The sequence below is a fragment of the Mchenga conophoros genome, linkage group LG18, assembly GCF_057382185.1.
Source record: "Mchenga conophoros isolate Kocher_MC1m ecotype Shallow Benthic linkage group LG18, M_conophoros_male_GT1.1, whole genome shotgun sequence".
Lineage (NCBI taxonomy): Eukaryota > Metazoa > Chordata > Actinopteri > Cichliformes > Cichlidae > Mchenga > Mchenga conophoros.
This window is the reverse complement of record NC_140543.1, coordinates 31,895,902-31,912,714: the sequence shown is the minus strand read 5'-3', so window position 1 is coordinate 31,912,714 and position 16,813 is coordinate 31,895,902. Positions and strand designations below refer to the sequence as shown.

The 16,813-nt window shown below is 40.6% G+C and overlaps 2 protein-coding genes across 8 annotated transcripts in view; one reads left to right on the top strand and one right to left on the bottom strand.

The window, feature by feature from the left end:
- The window catches only part of LOC146554195 (nucleoprotein TPR-like), a 34,438-nt gene extending 27,810 nt beyond the window's left edge, over positions 1-6,628 (top strand). For 2 of the 5 annotated variants that reach the window (XM_085256093.1, XM_085256095.1), the window contains exons 43-55: positions 3-127; positions 450-521; positions 1,092-1,307; positions 1,383-1,581; positions 2,678-2,874; positions 3,261-3,332; positions 3,416-3,507; positions 4,691-4,803; positions 4,898-4,996; positions 5,099-5,240; positions 5,427-5,524; positions 6,008-6,109; positions 6,344-6,628. In XM_085256093.1, coding sequence (XP_085112219.1) covers positions 3-127; positions 450-521; positions 1,092-1,307; positions 1,383-1,581; positions 2,678-2,874; positions 3,261-3,332; positions 3,416-3,507; positions 4,691-4,803; positions 4,898-4,996; positions 5,099-5,240; positions 5,427-5,524; positions 6,008-6,109; positions 6,344-6,399 — 1,583 coding nt within the window. In that variant the 3' untranslated portion in view covers positions 6,400-6,628. The remainder of the gene's footprint in view (positions 1-2; positions 128-449; positions 522-1,091; positions 1,308-1,382; positions 1,582-2,677; positions 2,875-3,260; positions 3,333-3,415; positions 3,508-4,690; positions 4,804-4,897; positions 4,997-5,098; positions 5,241-5,426; positions 5,525-6,007; positions 6,110-6,343) is intronic. The other 3 variants (XM_085256096.1, XM_085256094.1, XM_085256097.1) reach the window with 2 other exon arrangements.
- On the bottom strand, positions 6,209-15,908 carry prg4a (proteoglycan 4a). 3 transcript variants are annotated; one of them, XM_085256098.1, is made up of 14 exons: positions 15,729-15,908; positions 15,190-15,306; positions 13,542-13,655; positions 12,960-13,028; positions 12,785-12,847; positions 11,105-11,230; positions 10,789-11,001; positions 10,559-10,648; positions 10,388-10,474; positions 9,415-9,554; positions 8,660-8,819; positions 8,249-8,329; positions 7,998-8,126; positions 6,209-7,310 (listed from the first exon to the last, which is right to left on the bottom strand). In XM_085256098.1, exons 1-14 carry the CDS (start codon positions 15,799-15,801, stop codon positions 7,120-7,122), a joined length of 1,653 nt encoding a protein of 550 aa, XP_085112224.1. In that variant the 5' UTR covers positions 15,802-15,908; the 3' UTR covers positions 6,209-7,119. The 3 variants fall into 3 exon arrangements, with proteins under 3 accessions (XP_085112224.1, XP_085112226.1, XP_085112227.1); XM_085256100.1 differs by having other exon boundaries at positions 10,559-10,633; XM_085256101.1 differs by having other exon boundaries at positions 10,559-10,630.
- Positions 15,909-16,813: the final 905 nt, after the last annotated feature.

Genomic DNA, 16,813 nt, shown 5'->3' with positions numbered 1-16,813 from the left:
AGCATCTTCAAAGCGAAGCAGAGATGATGATGATGATGATGAGGAGGAAGAAGAAAGCAGACCCGAGAGCTCACACACACCTCCAACCACCAAAAAGCTACGCCTCAAAGCAACAGCAGCAATGCAGGTAAACACAAAAACCCAGAAACTAGAAATAGAAGTGCTGTCATTCTTAAACTGTTAGTTCTAGGGTATCTTATGTTGTGTGAATGCTGATTAAAGACAGACCTGTTCCAGGCCACTTGAGTTTTGCAAACTGATGAAAGTCTGGGAATTTTAACTGATGTCACGAAGAAAAGTCCAGAGCTTCCTATTCGATATCTGCAGTAGGAGCCATTTTAATCTGTTGTGTCAAAACCTCAAAAGCTTGGCACGACATTATCAGTTGTTTTGTTGTCTGTGTGTGTTTAATAAATGTAAGTCAAACTATGGCCCTTGGTGTGTTTCAGGTGGAAGGTGATGAGGAGATGGAAGGAGAGCTCAGAGATGAAGAACGGCAGGATTCACCAGATGATAATCAGGTCTGTTGTCAAGTCAACTCTTCTGGTTCAAGTAAATGTTGGTTGTCATATGACCATAGAACTTAAAGTTAGTCGTTAGCTGATAGCTAGTTATCTCTGCTGATTTCTAAATGCAGAGATGCTGTTGAAAGCAGCTACTTTACCTGATTTTCCAGCTCTAGCCAATGAAAAGGCTGCTTCTGGATAGTTTCTTCAGAAACACAGTATTCAGGCCTTTGGTTCATCTTTCCACTGCCAAGTTACATTTAAGATTTCAGATGTACAGCATGGTGAACAATTCACAATTATAAACCGTATTTCTGAAATGGGTGACTAAAAGCTGTCTTGTGTAAGTTGTAACATGCAGTGGGTGTGATTTACATCTATTCTGCACATCTTGTTCAAAATCGGGTATGCAGAGGATATTTACCTTAAACACTTGCATGATGCTATGATGTTGGAATATAAAGCGCACATTAAAAAATAAAAAGGCTCACACAACTGAAATGTCTTGTCAGATTGTTTGCATATGAACACAAACAGGCCTGCAAAGGTGTGTGATAAGACCTGATTTTTATGTTTGGGATGTAGGAGCTCCCAGAACAGAGCTTCCCAGTCTTATCGGGGGACGACAAGGAAAGTGAGGAAGAGGGCGTGTCCCAGTCCGTTCCCACTGACCTGATGTCCTCCCAGGGCTCTGCCATCATCCGAGATGTGATTGTGATCGACACCGACAGCGAGAGCCGCGAGAGTAAAGATGGAGAGGAGAAGGAGGAGGAGGAAGAGGAGGAAGAAGAAGATGATGAGGTGCTGCTGCTTTTCACTACCATGTTTTGAGTTTTAATCTAATGGCAGGTGTTAATTTCTAACTTTGTCTGTTAGTATAAAGAGGATGAGGATGATGATGAAGATGACAATGATGCTGCTGACAGCGGAATGAGAGCGGGAGAGGAAAGTAACGAGGACAGCGGAGAGGCCGAAGAGCAGAGGCGGGAGGAACTGACAGAAGGCACTAACACTGAGGAGAGTGTGTGTGGAGCACCCTCAGGCTCACAGCACCCCAGTGAGCCAACAGCCAGTGGTGAGCACCAAGGCCAGCTTACATCTCATTTCATGGTCAAAGGAGCTTGCAAAGAAAAGCGTCTGGACTTCTTTAAGTTACTTGAAGACGTTTCACCTCTCATCCGAGAAGCTTCTTCAGTTCTAAGGTCAAATGGTGGAGAGTCCCAGATATAAACCTAGTGGGAGTAACCCCCCACAGAGGGACAAAAGGACCCCCTGATGATCCTCTAATCGCCTGAGCCAAGGTGTGAAACTGGGTGTGGGTCCCAATCAGCCAGAGTTTCGGGTGAGTTCATTGTGAAACCTGGCCCCACCTTATCATGCGAATTCCTGAGATCAGATGGCCCAGGATGTGAGTGGGCATTAAGGTGTCTGGGGAGGGAACTCAAAACTGGATTATAGATGGATTATAGATTATAGATCTACATTGGAGAGACCAAACAGCCACTTCACAAGCGCATGGCACAACACAGAAGAGCCACCTCCACAGGACAAGACTCAGCAGTCCATCTGCATCTTAAGGATAAAGGACTCTCTTTCGAGGATGCCAATGTTCACATTTTGGACAGAGAGGACAGATGGTTTGAAAGAGGAGTGAAAGAAGCCATCTATGTCCACTGTGAGCGACCATCTTTGAACAGAGGCGGGGGTTTACGACACCAACTCTCTGCCATCTTTAATCCAGTTTTAAGATCCCTTCCCAGACGCCTTAACGCCCACTCACATCCTGGGCCATCTGACCTCAGGAATTCGCATGATAAGGTGGGGCCAGGTTTCACAATGAACACACCCGAAACTCTGGCTGATTGGGACCCACACCCAGTTTCACACCTTGGCTCAGGCGATTAGAGGATCATCAGGGGGTCCTTTTGTCCCTCTGTGGGGGGTTTCTCCCACTAGGTTTATATCTGGGACTCTCCACCATTTGACCTTAGAACTGAAGAAGCTTCTCGGATGAGAGGTGAAACGTGTGCAAGCAACTTAAAGAAGTCCAGACGCTTTTCTTTGCAAGCTCCTTTGACTACGATGACCTGGATGACTGAGAACCTTCACAGACATCTCATTTCATGCATGCTTCTCTCAAAATCGCAACCTGACACACTCATCTCTTCCAGGTGAAGGCAGCGGTGATGCCCCATCAGAGTCCGACCACCCTAGAGACCCTTTACACCTTCCTCCAACCTCTGCCCCCTCACCTTCCTCATCCTCCCTCACACCCCGGATGCCACACACACGAAGGCCCCCACACCCACTCCCACCTCGCCTCTACATCCAGCCTCCTGCTCCTGAGCTGGGTCCCCCACAAACACAGGTGATAACCTAACAGACATTTCTTTTTTTTATTGTTGTTCCATTCAAAATATATGTTTTGGATTTGGAGTGAGCTTACTTATCATGAACAGGAGGCAGGTTTGTTATCCACATCGGCTAAATGAGTGATGCAGTTTAATTAAGAGTTTAGTAGAAAGATGCCAAAAGCGTTTTGTTTAGATTCATCTGGGAGTTTTAAGTAAGTCAAATTAATACATATACTGTCCAGTTATTTGGTGTTATATAAAGCCACCTGAAATCACAATGCCAATCAGCAAAGACTGATTAATAATACCGATCAATAGTGAATGGTAAAATCATTACATGGAAATATAAGAGGAGAAGAAAGCAGCACTCTGACAGTAATGGTGTCTGTGTGTGAATCAGAGACAGGCCTCTCAGCTGCGCAGACCATCGTCAGGACGTGGACCTCAGCTGACTCCTGGAATAGGCAGTATGGTAAGAGATGTGTGTTGTGAACTTTGACCATATTATTCAGTTTCTGTGGATCAGCTAGCCTAAATGTGCCTGTGTGTTGTCAGCAGCCTTTCTTTGATGATGATGACAGAATGGTTCCCAGTACTCCCACTCTGGTTGTTCCACATCGTACTGATGGTTTTGCTGAGGCTATACAGTAAGAGAGAGAGAGAGACAGACACACACACACACACCTGGCTCATAATGTCTTCCATCATGGCTGATGTTTGTAGATCGCTGTATAAGATTCTGTATATTATCCTGGAACTTTATTTATTTATTTATTTATTTTAAAGAGGATTAAGTTTCAGAGAGGCAAATCTAGTGAATATAGTGGTTGAAAGGTGACTTTTGTGTTTGTATGGAAGAAACTCTCATTGCTTTCAATGCACTGTGGGCTGGAACACAATAAGCTCAGGTTGTTCGGCCTCCGATGCCTCAAGATGTTAAAGTAAGGAAACTATTTCAAAATATTTCAGTTGAGCTCTGGATGATACTCTACTGTGACAGAGAAGCTCAAAGTGCAAGTCATAAAGGGACTACTTTATAGAGTCAGAAGTGGTCTAGAGTTTGGTCAATAAGTTGATCTTTGAGAGGAGATGGGACAAATATAAATTGATTCAAGGCTGGTTCCCAGAACCTGTTGATTAGGCCTCATATTTTAATTCAATGGACACAATATTAGGATCCCTATGTTTTCTGAAAGCAAAATAAAGAATAATCTAGTTTAGGGCAAAAGACCAACTTCACACAATCTACTGTTTTTAAGGTATGAGTCAGTGTGATAGTCCATCACGCACTAAAGATTCCCATACTTTACTCCACTGCTTCACTTTAACTTTCCTTCACCCCGTTATTTTGTGTCTTAACTGGACTGTTTCTAGACATAGTGGTATCATAAGATCTCAGACTCATTATAGATTTATTAACTCAGGGATTTTTGAGGTGAGATTTTCATGGAGACAGAACAGACAGTGGTCTGCTGCTCCCTGTGTAGAGAAACCTGTCAGTTACAGTGTCCGTATTTCCAGCAACCAGGTAAATAAGTTAAAAGCAATTTAACCTTTTAGAGGGGAAAACTGCAACCTGGTACAAAACTAGTTTAAAATGGCAGAGAGAAGTGATTTCCTTTTAGAAAAGCATTCAAGTGGCCAATTTTAGCACTTTTGTAGGGGATTTTTTTTCTTTCTCTAATTGCAGCAACTAATTCTAGAAGGAAGCTGCAGATGAAACATGTGTTCTTGAGTGAAACATGCAGAGAAGGCAAAGGAGACTACAAATGTGGGCTGCTGAAAAGATGCATTTTAACACGTGTTTAAGCAGATGTTTTTGATCTCCAGCTCACCTCAGGTAGCAGGTCTGTCCACCAGATTCAGGTTTGGACCCCCTGAAGATCTGCTGCCACAGACTTCAGCCTCACACTCTGACCTGGGACAGCTGGCTTCTCAAGGAGGTACTGCACAAACGCTTAATTGTAACTTGTGCATGCAGTCTGATACTCGAGTTAAAACATTCATTTTTTTGTGTCAAACTAAATCTGTATGTAGGTCTCGGTATGTATGAATCTCCTCTGTTTCTGGCTGCTCATGATGAAGATGGAGGAGGAAGGAGTGTCCCCACCACACCTTTACAAGTGGCTGCACCAGGTGAGAAAAACGCACAAACCCCGAAGACGAGATTTCCTCAGTCGGCGCTGTCCAGCTCTTGGGCTCAAAAGCTCAGTATTCCCTGTGTCTCTGTTTCATCAGTGACAGTCTTCACTGAATCCCTGCCCTCAGACAGCAGTGACAACATGGCGTCCCAGTCAGTTCCCATGGTAACTGCCTCTACTGGAATGGCTGCTGCTACAGATGATGGAGATGAGGTGTTCATGGAGCAGGAAGTGGAGGGGTGAGCTTTTAAGTTTTCAGTTTTCATTTATGTAGGATTTACTGTCAAATTATTTTTTTGGACTCATAAAAATCTAAAAAAGAAGCTTCTCACATGGTGTTAAAATAGATTTGTGAGAGAAATGTTGACTTTTATTTTAAACCTGACACCGCTGGAAGTTTTCTCTGATTGTGGATGTGTTTCCAGCCCTGGAATTGAGTCTACCCTGGAGAGTCAGACAGACATGGAATCAGCAGGACAGCAAAGCGATGATGCGTCACTGCCATCTACCAGCCAAGACCCTGGTAATGTATTCTGTTTACTGACCGATAGATGTCAAAGCAACCATATCCTGTGCAAAGTTGTTATAAAGGTGAAAACTGTCCTCAATTAATGTACTTTTAATGCTGTAAAATTGGACATTTGAACATTGGGAATCTATGAGGACCAGCCTGAAGCTTCGAAAGCGAATCAGAGGAACTGCAGTTTTTTGAGTTTGCGCTGCCTTCATTTTTCAGCCCAGTGCATTGTGTCTGTTTCCATGCTTAGTCCATATATAATCCATGGTGCAGACTTATAGAACCTTTAAACCCCAACAACACTTATTAGCAGTCCTTTTTTTTTTCTCCTGTCAATTTAATTAAATGTTTAATATATTAGCTCATTAGTCTGAAAGGGAATTCCATTATTTTGCTAATGAAAGACGTTGAAAAGCACTCGTCAGCTAAAGCTTTCATATGTGCACAAACTCTTGTGTGATGTTTTTTATTTCCCTTCTTTGATTACAGACACAAGCAATATGACGCAGCGTCACACAGTGGCCAGTCAGCCTCTGGTGAGCAGCCTGTCAAGCACAGGACCTCGAGGAGTGAGACTAATCAGCCGCAGAGGTAAGGTGTCAAAGCTTTAAAGGACTATCCTTCTGGGATGGTTGTTAACCTCTGCCTGTGAGAATATAGTGTACACTCACAGAACTGACTCAAGTCCTGTAGTTTTAAATGATAAAGCAGTTTATTGAAGTGCATTAAGCAGCATTACACTCAGGGAACAAGAAGAGTGACAATATGGTATCTCACTGATCGCCTCACACATTTTTTTTTTGTCGTCTTTCGCTAATATTTCAGGAACGTTCTCTCGAGAAGGGAGGGGAGGATCTCTGGGAAGAGGAGGAATCTCCTAATGAAGATATCACCAGTGAAGACTTAATCATCTTATTCAGTAAAACATAAACAAGGCAACAAATTTAATGTCAATACATTTTAGGTCCACGTAAAATCTGACTATTACTGGAGAGATCTGACAGGTGTGTGACTTCTGATTCTGTTATTTTGTTAGTTTATTTCTTTTTTTGTCCTCTGATCTTTGGTTGTTTATACATGTGTTTTAATAATAAAGTGGAAATATGAGGAGCAGCAGTGTCATGGGATGCTTTTTATTTATAAAATGAAGAATATTTTGGAAGGATGTAGTGGAGGACACGAAGATCAATTATCTAAACAATGCCAGAAATATTTCTTTTGAATTGATCAAATAATAAAATTGCTCCACGTGTTTTGCTTTTGTTTTGTATCAGTGTCGACAATCACTGGAATCCACTTTTAATGAAAATAGCTGTGAATTAACTTCTTTTTCCTCAAACTGTGGGCTGGCTTTAGATAATCCTTAAAGGTTATGTTGCAGTTCATGATGGGTAGAATAACTTAAACCCACCATAGAATATGTGGTGTTGTGCTCATATGGTTAACATGTGTAGACTTTTGTGATGGTATTTATTTGACCCTTCCAGATATTATAAATGTCATATTAATGTATGAGGAAAATCAGCAGCAGACTTATTTATTATGAGCCTTTTTTTTGCGCGTTAACAAAGAAAACACAACAGGTCTCCTGCAGGACTTTCCTAAGGACAGCGCAGCCAAACTCTGATAGAGTTGGCTGGCTGGGGAAGGACCGTGTTCTGGCCAGCCATGTTTGCAGAACTGGTTGCCACAGTAGTTTGGCTGAGGATGGGCAAAGGTGCAAAGGATGCAGATGGATCAGGCTTGGTCAGCACTGGCAGGTCACCCGAAATCTGGATGCTGAAGAAGAGAGCTGCAGAGATGACAGAACAGGTGTGAGTTTAGTTACTTTGCTGATGCAGTATTTATGGCTATATCTGCCTACATTAGGGCAGTAGAGGAGACAATGAATACAAAATTAACATATGAACTTATACTGCTTATCACAGTGTCATGGTGATGTTCCTCCAAGGCTGTTGCTCTAGTTACATTTTTGTTTTAACAACGACCGGGTCTTTTTGCCTAAAGATAAAACTGTGGCTACAAAACTATAAATGAATTCATTGAAAGTCCATTAAGATGCCAAGGTTCTTTTTGAGACCTTATCCTGCCATCATTAAGGTTCCATGTGGTGGAGTGTAAGTAAGGCTTAAAATGTCTGGGTAGGGATCTTAAGACTGCAGGTAGTTGATAGCTGGTGTAGTAGGCCACCTCTGATCAATAGTGGTCATTCACAGTGGACACAGTTGTAATGTCCTGCTTTTAAGGAGGGGAAGGACAAACCGTGTTTTAGAAAAGATTCACACAAGGAGAAATAATGGTCCCCCAAACTTTTGGCATGTTGTTAGCACTACATCTTATTCACTGGATGATTTCGTGGTGGCCAGGTACACCTTTTATATACAGGCTATGGACTGAACCAACAAAGATGAGACGATGTGTAATCTCTACCGCTATTAAAACTTAATGTGTATAAACAAAATGCTCTGATTGTTCTTACGTCCAGAGAAGACGTAGTGATGGTATCTGCCGCTCCCCTGAGGGCTGGTCATGGACAGAGCCGAGGTGATGGGGGTGGGAAATCCCTTCAGAGACACTTTGATGTTGATCTCTCCACCCAGAAGAACTCCTGAATGTCAGAAATAAAAAATAGCATGGTATTAAAAAGCACAGGACCACTTAGTCCAATATGGTTACCAGCTCTTTAAAGCTAAAAGGAACAGAATTTAAATAATTTGTTGAGCTACAAACCAGTATTCATGGAATTTCTTGGTTTCTTGCTGCAGGAAGGAATGCTGTCTGGTGGGAATGTGAAGCTCTGCAAAATTTCTCCTAGTGGACAAATACAGAGATATCATTACTATTGATTCATTCTACCTGTATGTTTTGTTCAGTTTTATATAGGCTTTTATATACTTTTTAATTGTGTTTATATTTAATCTAAGTGCAAGGTTGAATCTGCCATAAATAAATAAAATAAAATAATGACACTGTTACTGTAGCCCCTGCCATAACCAATGATGTCACTGGCTTCATCTCTGGGGACCATCAATTTTGTGGTATGTGGGGGGTGGCACTTATAGTGTGTGAAAACTGTTAAATTGGGCACTAGCATTGGCACCATGACAGTGGAGTTATTTTGGGTCTGTCTTTGTTCCTCACCATTCTTAAAGAAGTACACAGTTTCTGGTTTGCTCCTGGTGGCCGGCACTGCCAGTGCAGCATTGATGTGTCCTGTCAAACCAGGGAATTCTGAGACCAGAGGTTTGGGGTAACCTGGCTCCATCACCATGTTCCCATCTAAACGCCAGTACTGGTCCCCCTGGAGACAAAGAGTGATTAATACATCCAACATCCATCAGCACAGAGGGTGCTTCTAGGACTGCTCTTCCACTATGATTCCCCCTTGTTGTATTCATATAGCTAGTTTCTGTAAAAGGTCATGGTACAGTAATCCAGTACTGAAAACTATATCCCCTTTCAATGTGGTAAGCAACTGTTGTATTTAGTTTAAAACGTCAGATTCTGACTTTTAAACCTCAAAACTTTAATGAAAGCGTCCAGGATGATGCTTATAGATTATCCACAAAGGTGGTCTGGCTCAGCTGATATTCTACACATCTAATCTCGTATGGAGTGCTTTGATTAAGCAGTTTTAGTCTGCTCAAAGTTAGTGTGCCTATACAAGCTGCTTTGCAACCCACTTGCACTCGGCCTCCTCATTTCATGTTGTGCACACAATGATCAATGCTTTGTTGTTTGATGACTATGCTGTGTTCTCAGTGCTGTTGCTGACGCTGTGGTATCACAACACGCACTTTAGACATTTAGCAGACACAAAAAGAAAAGAAAGAAAAGGTGACATACAAGGGCAGCTTTAGTTGTGATACTGTGACGGATTCTAGTGATATCTATACCTTGATAATGTAGGTGTTTCCTTGGCAGTTGGCACGTGTGAAGATGGTGTCGATGGGAGATGAGATGCCCAAAGTGTCTGTGATACTTTGTGGCTGACCCACAGAGCGGCTGATGGGATCAACGGACCAGAATAACTCGCCTGCAACACACACAAACATACATACACATATCAGGCATATCACATAACCTGTAAATCACATTACATAATATCACTGTCCAAGTGCCAACCTGTAATTATCAAAATAAATAAAATTCTGGCCACTTGAGACCAACTCTCAAAGTAAATCACTCTGCTCAATCACTTTGTATTAAAACACCAAACTTTAAAGCATTACAAAGCAGGTGTACAACCTAGTACATCTTTTTATTTGTTTGTTTAAGAATCTGGATTTTGCTAAGAGTTAAAGTTGGAGGTGTGGCTGCTTTGATTGATAGCTGTGTCAACATAGTCAGCTGTAGTCACTACCTGTCTACTAGGCTGCTGTTTGCTGTGTTTGTGCCTTTTGGAGAAAGTTAAATTGAATTTCTCAGAAAATAGTATAGATATGTTATCAGTCTGTTACTTGGCACTAATTAACTCACACAAACACAGATGTATAACTGTACACACACACACAGTTATTTGATTTAGCCTGCTAACCAACTTGCAAACACTCTGCCTTCTCTTCTAAGAACGGTCATTTCTTGCTCCAAAGAGCAACATGGCTAAAAATGCTAATGTTGATGCTTCAAAATGCAGAACCTATAAATGAATTGATAACATCATAATGTATGATATATACATGGACAGTCTATAGCTAATATGCTAACATTAATCCAAATGAAAAAACTGTTGCATGCTTGCAACAACCTGCAGTCACTAAACTTCACAGCATATATTGGCAGAGGATATAGTTTGCCCAGCACAGCTACAGAGCATATTAACCCTAACCCCCTCACGCCTAGCCATAATTTGACAGTCACAGCACTCACCTTTAAATACCAGAATGGTCCCGTTAATGAGCGCTGTCAGTCCATTGATGGGAGAATGGCTGCATAGGTCGACATCAGCAAAGACCCCTGCACGCACACATACATTTTTATGTAATTTAGAAGAAGCTTATTAAACACACCCACAACCACAGGGCACCTTCAGCTGCTTACCTGTTCCTGGTCCTTCAGATCCTCCATGCCCCAAGCCCTGTAATACATCTTGAAGAGTGCTGGGTCTGGAACCTGCTGGAACACCAAGGCCTATGAGCACAAAGAACGGCATTGCTGTGTACTGTAGTATGTTGGGAATTGTTTTTGAACAACTTGTTTTAATGAACCTAAAACAAGTTGCAAAAATCTTGGTTCATCTACAATTATGAAATAATTTCTGTTAAATAAACCTTGACTAAGCATAGATGAAGCAGCTCCCCCAGGGGATAACACAAGCTGGGCATCCAGTTTACTGCCAACAGCTCCATGAGCCAGGGGGCTCACTGGAGCACCAATGCCCAGAGACGGAGCATTATTGATGGGCAGAGATGAGCCTGGTGCTGGTGAGTATGGAGCTCTGCTGTGAGAGGAAGGCAGCAGGCCAACAGGCATGCTACTCATACCTACAGGAGGAATGAGAGACATTACCTTTAATGACCATTAATCAAACCTGCATTTTGCTCATTTAAGAAAACTAAGTTACGAAAGAAAGAAAGTAGTCCAAACCATGTTGTAGCTGATTGGCTGATACAGCAGAAGGGGTGGAGTCAGATAAGCCAACAGTCAGTGAGTTGAGGAGGCCTGAAGAACCCTGACACTGAGCCCCAAGGTGCTCTGGGCAGCGGCCTCTTCCTACATACAACAACGGTAATGCAGCATTATTATTCATTTTTGTTACTCTTTTAAAGGAAGCTAATGATGGAAGGATTTAGCATTGCTTGTGCTTTGTCAGTTTTGGACAGAGTAAGGGCTGTTCCCAGATTCAGTACTGGCAAATATTCAGTAATATTTGAACTAGAGATGGCACGATACCACTTTTTTATGTCCGATACCGATACCGATATCATAAATTTGGATATCTGCCGATACCGATATGAATCCGATATAGTGTTTTTTAATCAACAAAACTGTTTTTTAAATATCTTGCTGCATTTTGTATAAGTTCATACTCAAGTTTAAAACAACAACTACACTAAAGCTATTCTGTTATACCTGTATGCAAAAAAAAAATATTTCATAGTTCAGCAATACTGATCAATCTAATAAACTTAGACCTACACCATCCTCCCTATTCTGGTATTTTAAAGAGTACTTAGCATAAATATTAAGCAACCTAACTAATAGGGTTCCAACTCCCAGCAACAACAAAAATAAATAAATAAAAAATAGGGAACCACCCCTCACGCTCCACCTCATGATGCTTAATCGACGTAATCAACCTTAATTTGATGCAGTGTGAAAAAAAATGCACAGAAATCAATTATTTTTCAAGAAATATTAAATAGATTCAACATCTTTCTTCAACAAAATTGCAGACTGCACAGATGGTACCTTCCCAAAGGAAAAAGTACTATAGCTTACTAGGGTATATATATTAGACTTAATAGTTACTATATACAGTAATTGACTTCTATTCATTTTACATCAAATTAAAACTTTGGGTGTCAGATAATTATTTATTAAAAGCTCGACATTTTAAATGAGAATAAGAAAGAAAAGTATGTCTTTGTCCCCCCTTTTCCCTGTTAATGCCCTATCGGCCCCCCTGGCTAAACTTTGCTAGATCCGCCCCTGCACAGTTACCAGCGTCAGCTACGTAGAAAAAGATCCTCGAGTAGAAAGTAATATTAAATAAATTCTAACAACAGCTGATCAAGCTTAAACGTGCTGCTGTTGTTCAGCCGCTGGTTTCCTCTTTCTGGTGCAAAGTGGGCCAAAAGCAAACTAGAGACACGGACTCGCGACAGAAAAGCCGATCAGCTGATCGTTAAGCAGTTTCATGATTGAAGTAGCAGCAGGAGAGGCAGTCGCTTGTTAAGCTTAACGCAGGAACGCTTTACAAACATTCAGAGATGGACTTACACACTTGCTTTACTTCTCTCGGGATAACTTTGTCGGAGATGAAATGCCGGGTTGCTAGCGAAGCTCCAAATGCTATCCAGACCACCGACAGGTCCCGCATGCCACAGCCGCTCTATCACGTGATGCATACTGCTCCGACGTGCTAATGTTCTGAGGTGAGTTACGGCGTGTTGCAAGTTTTGTGAGCTGCTTTCGTGATATTTAATGGATCGGATTACATTTTTTATTTTTCTCCGATATCCGATCCAGTAATTTAGGTCAGTATCGGACCGATACCGATACGTAATATCGGATCGGTCCATCTCTAATTTGAACTGCATTCACCTGTGAAATATTCCTCACTCTCACTATTGGAGGATTTCCTGTTCCTCTGGGATTTCCGCTTTCCTGAGGTTGATAAAACAGAGCAGAAAGGCTTAAAATAAGATACCAGGAACTGTAATGAAAGCATTAGGAACATTCTTGTATTGATGTCTGTAGTAACTGACTACAGGCATACCTGAAGCTGTGGCCCTTAGAGACTGGAACCTGCCGCGATATGACTCTGGTGAGAGTGGCACTGTGGCGTCTGTCAACACAGAGAAAAATGAAAAACTAGAAATTAGAATAGAATAGAATAATCCTTTCTTTGTCCCACAAGGGGAAATTTGGTTTTAACAGCAGCCAGAAAGACACATTACAAACAAACAGTACACAGAACAGAAACATACACAATTTTTCTTTCTTACATATTTACATTAAGGACAATGGTTACTATAAACAGAGTACTGTACCGTTATTAAATTAAATAAAATTAACTACAGATAAGAGGCAAACACAGGTTGTAGTGCGAATCGGTTGATTAAATTATTGCAGTTACAGCGCAGATGTGAACATCTATGATTGTTGGGAGCGGTTTTGATTGTGCAGTCTGACAGCTGCAGGGAGGAAGGACCTGCGGAAACGCTCTTTCATGCATCTAGGATGCAGCATCTGCTCAAATCGCATGTGAAATAACATTTGTCCTTAAAGGCCTACAAGTTCAGATGAGTTGGGAAATGGGACAGTCTATGCAGTTGCAGCCGTGACTGTGGATACTTACTGCAGTTCAATTTGTAGTCATGGCAACAGGTGTTGTGGAGGACACACAGTGGATCACATTCGCACAGCTTACCACGTCGGAAGACCTCACCACAGCGACCCTGACATGACTGTGCTGAAAACACAGACAGAGAGGAGCATGTCATCACAGGACAGCACATTGCTTCGACTGGCTTGAAATTTAAAGCCGTGATATTCTATCTGCCATGGGATTTAATAAGATAAGAAAAAGACACACCACTGAAAAATTAGCATCTCGTGTTTTACTTTCAGACAATCGTGCACTTGTCTTCCAACCAGTAAACTTTTCAACCGTTTGAAGTCACATAAAATATCCTATTTTCTGTCACTCATTCTTTTAAGAACGTTTCACTTCGATAATAAGGGAGTAATATATAATAGAACACTGCACACAAAAAATCCATCACTGTTTGTGCATTTAGGTCCAACATAGCAGCAGGACAGATGCTTAGTGCCCATTACGTTACAGCAAAATGCAGCATAGCTTTTCATTATATTATTCTTTTGGTTTAAAAATGAATAAATAAACTGCCAGTATAACAGATAACTATATTTTGTATTTGGCTGGTGCCAGTGTTGGACTTGTTGTCCAACTAAACACCATATCAAAGAAACAATTAGCTTAAAAATATTGATAAGTATATATAGAGGGACAAAAGAAATCATCAAAGTTGAAGCAACTAGGTGAAAAGAACAGTTCTTTGGAAAGAAACCTCTAAACAGCTATAAAATTTAACACAAATAACAAACCAAAATGTAAAGTGTAACAGAAGAAAGCTCTAGAACAAAACAATTAGAAACATTATGTTTCCATGAAAATAGCTACTAAACAAACAGAAAGAGGAGGACATATCGCAAAATAAAACAAACCCAAACAAATAGTTGTGTTCTGTAGTAATTAATACAGCAAACAGAAGAAACATAACAGGAAAAACAAAAGATCCACAGAGCCCAAAACAAGCTTGAAGCGTTTGTGGGCTTCAGGAAGAAACATGATCATATTTTAAAATGGAGAAAAAAACTTTTAAACACTGAAAAGCAAACACAAAAAAAGAAAAAAAAAGAAAATCAAAACAGCTTACAGAAACAGATAACTTAAAGATAAGTAAGTAATCTAACACAACAACAATAAGGGTACATCTTTCGCCATCTTACAATGCTGTGATTGCAGCCATTCCCCAACTCTCTGTGAATGGTGCTCATGGCCATTGATCAGTGGTCTTTGATCAGTGGGTTTTGGTCAGTGGGTTTTGGTCAGTGGTCATGAGAATTTGCACAATTATGATTAAGTAACTGACCTCCCAGCCCATTGTTCCTTCAGTGGGCTGGTTTCAGTCACTATGCAAATTTACTGTTTATAAGATTTGGGGAAACCTGCAGTCAGCTGAGACTGAAGAAGTCACTTGGATGAGTGACGAAACGTTTCTCCTACAAAACACTACGTCCAGATTCAACTTTTGGAGAAAACAGCAATAATAGATTCACTGCTTCCACATCGAGTAGTTTTTCTGTTTTTATTCATCTGTGTTGTATCTTAATACTCGTCTACAAAAAGAAGAGGTGTAAAATGTGTAGACTTGTATGTTTTTAAGCTTTGTTTTTTTAGGCTGTTATTGTATCTGTCTCACCGATGGTGCATGTAGCCTCAAAGTCCTGGCAGCACTCATTATGTTGCAGGCAGCTGAAGTCACACTTACACTGCCGGCCTCTGTTGAAAACCTCACCGCATCGACCCACACAGCTGCCTGAAGACAGAAGAAATGTGACTTGAGTCATAATTTAATTTCTATCTATTTTATAGTTATTGGGTTCAGTATTCTTTATTAGCATTTTTATATTATGCATAGTAGAGACATTATTTAAGATTTCTCTTTGTAAAATGCAAAATGATACAGCGCAAAACAGGACAAATGCATTACTGGATATTAGAAGATCAAAAAGGATGCATCCAAGGAATTGCCAGTGGAGTGATTTGGTATTTTAGGTACATAGCTAGAAAACTGTAGACAGATAAACATGGCATGCTAGGTACATAACTAGAGATCTGAGGATGTTAACTGTTTTAGTAAGTGCATTCTCCGACAATAAATAAAAATTTTAGACATCTTTTAGACATCACAGCACGATATTGTAGAAAAACAGATTAAATGTAAATGTTGATGTATACCTGGGCCAGCAGCAGCTGATGTCATACCAAGTCCAACAAAGAGAAGCCCGAGTGATATAATCATCATCACCATCTTCACCTTTATCCGTGAGCAATATCAGATCAGATCTAAGTGAGATAATCAGTAGTTAGTTACCTCCTCAGTGTGTCACCTCGCCTCTTCTACTCTGTCTGTCATCTGCTGTCTGTTGGTCTTATATATGAGACAAAAGCACACACGAACAGGACACTTTTAATTAGCAGCACACACAAACACACACTGGCAGTACACCCACAGACTAATTAAAAACTGCCAACATGCATTTAAACTTCCTACACTGTCAGTAAATCAACTCCTACACAGAGTGACGTCTTTCAAGACTTAAAGTAAAAAGTAATTAGATTAATTACTCCAGTAACATAAATAATATTTACGTATTTGAGATCAAATGTGCCGTAAAGCACTTTGAAAGTAAAAAGGAGCACTAAATCAGAAGCTATGTTTACTACAAGTATTTGTACAGACATTTGCTTCTGTGTGATACCACTCCTACCTGTTGACCTTTTGGCCACATTTTTCCAAACAACCAACTTAGGTACTTGATCCAAAACTGATGTCATGTGGCTTTATAATCTTTTATGGTGGATTTTAAATAGTTCAACTTGGTATACGTGTCATAAAAAGTGTCTACATATGGGTAACTTTAACGAGGAGATGAACAGAGGCAAAAAGAAGAAATGACTGAGAGGGGTCCATCCGGTGAGGCATTTACTAAAGTTTGATGTATATGCACTGCATCATATTAGTTTTATTTATTTATGCTCTACAGTAAAACAAAATTGATAAAAGTCAAGTAGATTTTTTTGGTGGAGGTGGAGGCAAAATTATGGGATGGGGATGCCAAAGGAACCAGGCTACTGGTGTTAACTGATTATGTCACTGCTTATAGCGGTAGCAGCTATATCATTTTTTGACAGATTATATGGTATGCTTCAGATCATGTGCTCCATGCTTTTCTCTTCCCAAGTACAAGTTCATCTTTATTTCATCTGAAAAGATTTTTTTTCTTTTAAAAAAAAAATGCAAATCAGATATTTTCTGGCAA

Excerpts from the sequence above, each read along its gene's own strand:
- prg4a (XM_085256098.1), bottom strand. The coding sequence starts at position 15,801 with ATGGTGATGATGATTATATCACTCGGGCTTCTCTTTGTTGGACTTGGT. Across the intron at positions 8,330-8,659 it reads TGTGTACTTCTTTAAGAATG|GAGAAATTTTGCAGAGCTTC; the intron begins GTGAGGAACAAA and ends TTTGTCCACTAG. Across the intron at positions 8,127-8,248 it reads AAGAAATTCCATGAATACTG|GAGTTCTTCTGGGTGGAGAG; the intron begins GTTTGTAGCTCA and ends TCTGACATTCAG.